This window comes from Chelmon rostratus, chromosome 5 (genome assembly GCF_017976325.1).
Source record: "Chelmon rostratus isolate fCheRos1 chromosome 5, fCheRos1.pri, whole genome shotgun sequence".
Lineage (NCBI taxonomy): Eukaryota > Metazoa > Chordata > Actinopteri > Chaetodontiformes > Chaetodontidae > Chelmon > Chelmon rostratus.
This window is the reverse complement of record NC_055662.1, coordinates 206,511-212,567: the sequence shown is the minus strand read 5'-3', so window position 1 is coordinate 212,567 and position 6,057 is coordinate 206,511. Positions and strand designations below refer to the sequence as shown.

The following is a 6,057-nucleotide window of genomic DNA, read 5'->3' as shown; positions in this document are numbered from 1 at the left end:
GCCCAGGCCGGCAGCGCCGGTCCGGGCTTCCACATTCTTCCACATTCTCGCTTAACGGCGGTATTTAGACTTGGGGCAGCTTCCGGATTCTGGACGCTTCCGACTTGGAAGGGCAGACGTCGCCGGCGTCCAGAAGCCCAGGCCGGCAGCGCCGGTCCGGGCTTCCACGTTCTTCCACATTCTCGCCTAACGGCGGTATTTAGACTTGGGGCAGCTTCCGGATTCTGGACGCTTCCGACTTGGAAGGGCAGACGTCGCCGGCGTCCAGAAGCCCAGGCCGGCAGCGCCGGTCCGGGCTTCCACGTTCTTCCTCATTCTCGCTTAACGGCGGTATTTAGACTTGGGGCAGCTTCCGGATTCTGGACGCTTCCGACTTGGAAGGGCAGACGTCGCCGGCGTCCAGAAGCCCAGGCCGGCAGCGCCGGTCCGGGCTTCCACATTCTTCCACATTCTCGCTTAACGGCGGTATTTAGACTTGGGGCAGCTTCCGGATTCTGGACGCTTCCGACTTGGAAGGGCAGATGTCGCCGGCGTCCAGAAGCCCAGGCCGGCAGCGCCGGTCCGGGCTTCCACGTTCTTCCACATTCTCGCCTAACGGCGGTATTTAGACTTGGGGCAGCTTCCGGATTCTGGACGCTTCCGACTTGGAAGGGCAGACGTCGCCGGCGTCCAGAAGCCCAGGCCGGCAGCGGCGGTCCGGGCTTCCACATTCTTCCACATTCTCGCTTAACGGCAGTATTTAGACTTGGGGCAGCTTCCGGATTCTGGACCCTTTCAACTTGGAAGGGCAGAAGTTGGAAGCCTTCCACATTCTCGCTTAAAGGCGGTATTTAGGCTTGGGGCAGCTTCCGGATTGTGGACATTTCCGACTTGGAAAGGCAGAATCTGGAAAGCTTCCATATAGTTGAAAATGTGGAATCGCTCGTAGGTTATAATGTGGAATCTTCCACCTTCTCACCTTATTATCTGGAGTCAACTTTTTCACTTCCTGGGTCAACAGGAAGTTGGCCAAAGCAAAAAAAGATGAGCAGCAGAAACAGCAGCAGCAGCAAACATGGTCCCCTCAAAGGTGCATTCGGAGGTGCAGGTAAGCTACATCGGTCACCTTGACATCCGCAAGTCATGGTTTCCCTCTGGACGTCAAATTTGCGGCGTACTTATTTGTCCATTTCTTACTTTTGCCAGCGTTTGAAACAGCGCTAATTAGCGGGCTAATGCTAGCGCAATTGATAGGAATTTGGAAGCAGACCGTGTCCTTCCAAGTTCACACCTATTACCATGTTTTTGTTGTTTTTTTTTTTTTAGGTATAAGAGGCAATTCTGTCTGTAAGACACATGCTACAATGGGAATGCAGTTCTTCCGACTTGTAATCGTAGCCCTAACGGCTCAAGGACTGGAAATCAACACCAGCAATAACAAGTTTGTGGAGAAGGCCGTGGGAGAGGACGTGAAGCTCGGCTGCTTCTTCACTACTGGCCCGAAGGATGAAGGAATGTTGGAGATCGAATGGACTGTGAAGTCCATACGCCACCCAATGGAACGGGCAACGGTCCTCTGGTATACGGCTGAGCATATCTACGACAATCTTTATGAACATCTAAAGGGAAGAGTCTACTTTGACGCACAGGACCCTCAGCAAGGAGATGCCGCCATTCATCTTCTGCAGCTGACTCGCAAAGACACCGGCATCTACTATTGCCAGGTTAAGAAGCTTCCAGGCATCCAAAGCATCAAGACAGTCCTCAGAGTGCTGGAACGGCCATCAAAGCCCAAGTGTAATTACACTCAGGGGGGCGGAGAGTTTGGCAAAACCAAAGTGCTACATTGTGGATCTGAGGAAGGTGCACCACCTATCCGGTACCACTGGTCAAGATTGCCACCCTGGGAACTCCTATCCTCCTTGGCAGTGTTGGATCAAAGGGCAGGCACACTCACCATTCCAGATTTCAGCGAGAGCGATACAGGAAGTTACAAATGTGTTGCGATCAATCGTGTCGGTCAGGAGAAGTGCATCCTAAAAGTGAACATACCGCATCCTCCATCGGTGGGAATTATTGCAGGATCTGCGGCGGCCGCTGTGGCAACCATCGGGATCATCGCTTACCTCACATACTCTATCATACGGCGTCGTCAACCAAAGTTAGAAAATTCCAATGAGATCGTTGAGGATGCGAGTCCCCCAACACCCCGCAAGATAATGAAGACCAAGAGGAGGTAAGGATTAGGCTACTTCCAGAATATGGACAATTCCATATCCTGGACAATACCAAATTCTCGCTCACCGTAGGGTTAGATTTAGGGCAGCTTCCTGATTATGGACAGTCCCAATTTGGTAGTCCATGATTTGGAATGCTTCCAGATTGTCGCTTATTTCGAAGTAAGTTCAGAGGTCAAATCTTTTTATTTACAACTTCCTGTGTCGACAGGAAGTCGGACAAAGCACTTGTCACAATGAAGCGTGGTTGCAGCACAGACAACACAGTCATCGCTGGTGGTGTCAAAGGTGCAGTCAGAGAGAAAAAGTTAATGGTAAGTGGACGTCGGCCACCCTGACAACTTCATAGTCACGTTTTCCTTCTGGAGACCAAAGATGTGGGGGGTGGTGTTTATTTGTGTTTTGCCAACATCTTTTCAGGCTAATACTAGGCTTATTAGCGAGCTAATACTAGCGCAACTGATGGGAAATTGGAAGCAGAACGCATGGTTCCAAATTCTAACCTATTACACTTTGCTTTTCAGCGTGGTGCATGGTGCAGGGTGCACGGCCTGAGTGCTTGTCCGTTCATGATGGTGAGTAGATGAAAGTTTCTTTTCAATTGCACACTAGCTTTCGAGCAGCTTGCTCATTTTTGTCAATTTGCATCCTCTCCAGTCAGACAACAATAAGTTGAACAACGCCGCCGTGTCTTGGAAAGAGCCCTGCCCGGGACTCGGAGGCAAACCTGCGAATCCTCCTGACTCCCCAGTGCCCGAGATGCCTGAGACTGGAGTGGAATCCCCGAGCTCCGGCAAGGTTGCTGATGGCAAGGTTGGGGCAGCTTCCAGATTCTGGAAGATTCCACATTCCATATTATGGACAGTTCCGATATGGAAGTGCAGAATTTGGAAGCCTTCCATATTCCTGCCTGTTGAGTTGAAATGAGGAATCGCTTGTAGGTGAAAATATTGAATCTTCCACATTCTTACTTGTTAGCAGAGGTCAACTCGTTCACTTCCTGAGTCAACAGGAGAACACTTCCTGTGTCAACAGCAAGTCGTCCATTACAGTGGTAAAGACGAGCTCGGCAGCAACACAAATAGCGGCTCTTCGCTGGTGCTCTTAAAATGACATTTGAGAGAAGGTAAGTGTACGTGGGTGACCCCAAAAATATCAAGTGGTGGTTATCCCTCAGGGGGCCAATGTCAGGGCATGTCAATTTGTGTAAAATCTTTATTTTGTCAGTATAAGAAAACAGTGCTAACTAGCGAGCTAATGCTAGTGCATTAAATAGGATTTTGGAACCATGTGGTCTGCTTCCACATTCTCATCTTTAACATTACTTTTGTTTCCCAGGAGGCAAATGGCTGATTTTGACACAAGATGGTAAGTACACAAGGATGCTTAACTGATATGTAAGCTGTGATGCAGTTTTTTCATCCCCATATGATGTCCCCCCAACCACGCAGTGGGACCCACTACCAAATCCGCCTGAGTACACCTGCTGCGTTCCCTCACAGCAACGCCCCACTTCCCCGACCCCCACCAATGAAAGCCCGGAATTGCAGATGTCCCAGGATAGTAAGCCGGGAGAAGAAAACCCACCCACGAAGGACACAAAGAAGTCCGATGAAGGTCCAGCACCCCCCATCCCACCCCCCTTCCTTCCACTCTCTTCCACCCCCCCACTCCTCATTCCGCCCGTTTGCCGCACTTCAACATACGTCTTTAACCTGCATCCTTCTGAACGGCAGATGGAGTTTTATTCCGAAGATCCTCAAGGCTGCTGTGGAACCTCAACTCACTGTATTCATACGTGTTGCTGTGTGTTATCATAGATAGTTGTTTACAATCAGAGGTAGCTTTTATTGCCTTGGTTAGGTGTGTTTTTATGTTCTATTTTTATGTTGAAGGTGACTGCCACAGGTCAAACATGTGTCTCTTTTTGCTTACTCATTTTGAAGCAATAAAGCTTTGACAAAGGCCCTTTCTTGCAATCATTACTGGACTTGGGGTAGCTTCTAGATGCTGGACAATTCCAGCTTTCACATTCGTGCTTACCATTGAGTTAGGGTTGTGGCAACTTCCAGATTCTGGAAGATTCCACATTCCATATTGTGGACAGTTCCGTTATGGAAATGCAGAATTTGGAAGCCTTCCACATTCTCGCTTATCATCGGGTTAGGGTTGGGGCAGCTTCCAGATTCTGGAAGATTCCACATTCCATATTGTGGACAGTTCCGATATGGAAGTGCAGAATTTGGAAGCCTTCCACATTCTCGCTTATCATCAGGTTAGGGTTGGGGCAGCTTCCAGATTCTGGAAGATTCCACATTCCATATTGTGGACAGTTCCGTTATGGAAATGCAGAATTTGGAAGCCTTCCACATTCTCGCTTATCATCAGGTTAGGGTTGGGGCAGCTTCCAGATTCTGGAAGATTCCACATTCCATATTATGGACATTTCCAACTTGGAAGTGCAGAATTTGGAAGCCTTCCATATTCTCACCTGTTACCTGAGAAGGTCAACTTTTTCACTTCCTGTGTCAACAGGAAGCTGGGAAAAAAAGCAGTGTAAACGGGCTGGGCAGCTGCACGCAAGGCACCGTCGGCCGAGTTGAAATTGCAGTTGAAACAACGTGCAGGTGAGTGGGCATCAGCTGCAAGTCATGTTTTCCCTCCTGAGACCAAACATGTGGCGTGTTTATTTTGTGTGGCTTTGAATATTGCCGGTACTTGAAATGGTGCTAATTAGCAAGCTAATGCTAGCGAAACTGATAGGAATTTGGAAGCAAAGTTCACACCTACTACCATTATTTTTCAGTTTGTGGCTGGTGCATCGCCTGTAATTGCTTTTCCACACGAGATGGTGAGTAGATGAGATTAACTCTTGGATTGCGGGATATCTCTTATGCAGTTTATTCATGTCCTTCAACTCTTTTCCACCCACACACAGCCAAAGTTGAGATCCAGAATTCTTTGCGAGATCCCAAAGCGAGAATTGGGGGTGCCGCGACGACGGCGGCCCAAGGGGCCCTCTGCCCAACCTGTGGCTCATGTGGACCCATGCCAAAGATGGGGAATCTCCGTCCGAGGTGCAGGGAATGAGTAAGACAGAGGCTTCCCTTTTATTTCGCCTTGCCCCACTGAGGTGGCCACCTAAGTTTGCTAACTCTTTTCCTTGTCTCTCTTCAGGGTCAACATCAGTGAGGTGCGGGGGGGCGGTTGGAATGTTGTCGTGCACAGCCCAGGCACCAGTCCCAACCCCAGAGTCAGGTCACAGCGTCAGCCTCCTGCTGAGGATTCCCCAGATGTCGGCAACAATCCGCCGAGCGTCAGGCAGCCTGAGCTTCCTTTGAACAGAGGTGCCAACGGGGACTTGGCAACCGATCCCCCAGTCGCACAGGGGTTCGACCCCCAAGTATCCAAATGGACCGTGGTGTGCACTCTTGCCATGTGATGGAATAAAGGTTCACCACAAAATCCCAGATTCTCATTGATTCTGTCCTTCCATGTTGTTGCTTACCGCCTGTTTAGTCTTGGGGCAGCTTCCAGATTCTGGACAATTCCATAATGTAAACAATTCCACAATATGGACAGTTCAGCTTCCACATTCTCACCAGGGGGAGGCTTAACTTCCATATCCTGGAAGATTCCACCTTCCATATTGTGGATAGTTCTGAATTGCAGAATTTGGAAGCCTTCCACATTCTCGCTTATCATCAGGTTAGGGTTGGGGCAGCTTCCAGATTCTGGAAGATTCCACATTCCATATTATGGACATTTCCAACTTGGAAGTGCAGAATTTGGAAGCCTTCCACATTCTCGCTTATCATCAGGTTAGGGTTGGGGCAGCTTC

The 6,057-nt window shown here is 49.4% G+C and overlaps 1 protein-coding gene across 4 annotated transcripts; it reads left to right on the top strand.

The window, feature by feature from the left end:
• Positions 1–1,338: 1,338 nt before the first annotated feature.
• Positions 1,339–5,455, top strand: LOC121607099 (coxsackievirus and adenovirus receptor homolog). Of its 4 annotated transcripts, none has more exons than XM_041937777.1 (10): positions 1,339–2,215; positions 2,428–2,530; positions 2,741–2,791; positions 2,874–3,029; positions 3,195–3,342; positions 3,555–3,584; positions 4,752–4,843; positions 5,023–5,067; positions 5,155–5,293; positions 5,394–5,455. In XM_041937777.1, the coding sequence occupies exons 1-5, from the start codon at positions 1,344–1,346 to the stop codon at positions 3,327–3,329; spliced, it is 1,317 nt and encodes a 438-aa protein (XP_041793711.1). In that variant the 5' UTR covers positions 1,339–1,343; the 3' UTR covers positions 3,330–3,342; positions 3,555–3,584; positions 4,752–4,843; positions 5,023–5,067; positions 5,155–5,293; positions 5,394–5,455. The 4 variants fall into 4 exon arrangements, with proteins under 4 accessions (XP_041793711.1, XP_041793713.1, XP_041793710.1 ...); XM_041937779.1 differs by having other exon boundaries at positions 3,252–3,342; positions 5,155–5,306; positions 5,394–5,450; XM_041937776.1 differs by having other exon boundaries at positions 5,155–5,306; positions 5,394–5,450.
• Positions 5,456–6,057: the final 602 nt, after the last annotated feature.

Coding starts and splice junctions, on each gene's coding strand:
- LOC121607099 (XM_041937777.1), top strand. CDS start 1,344: ATGGGAATGCAGTTCTTCCGACTTGTAATCGTAGCCCTAACGGCTCAA. Junction 2,531..2,740: donor TCAGAGAGAAAAAGTTAATG/GTAAGTGGACGT, acceptor TTTGCTTTTCAG/CGTGGTGCATGGTGCAGGGT. Junction 2,792..2,873: donor GTGCTTGTCCGTTCATGATG/GTGAGTAGATGA, acceptor CATCCTCTCCAG/TCAGACAACAATAAGTTGAA.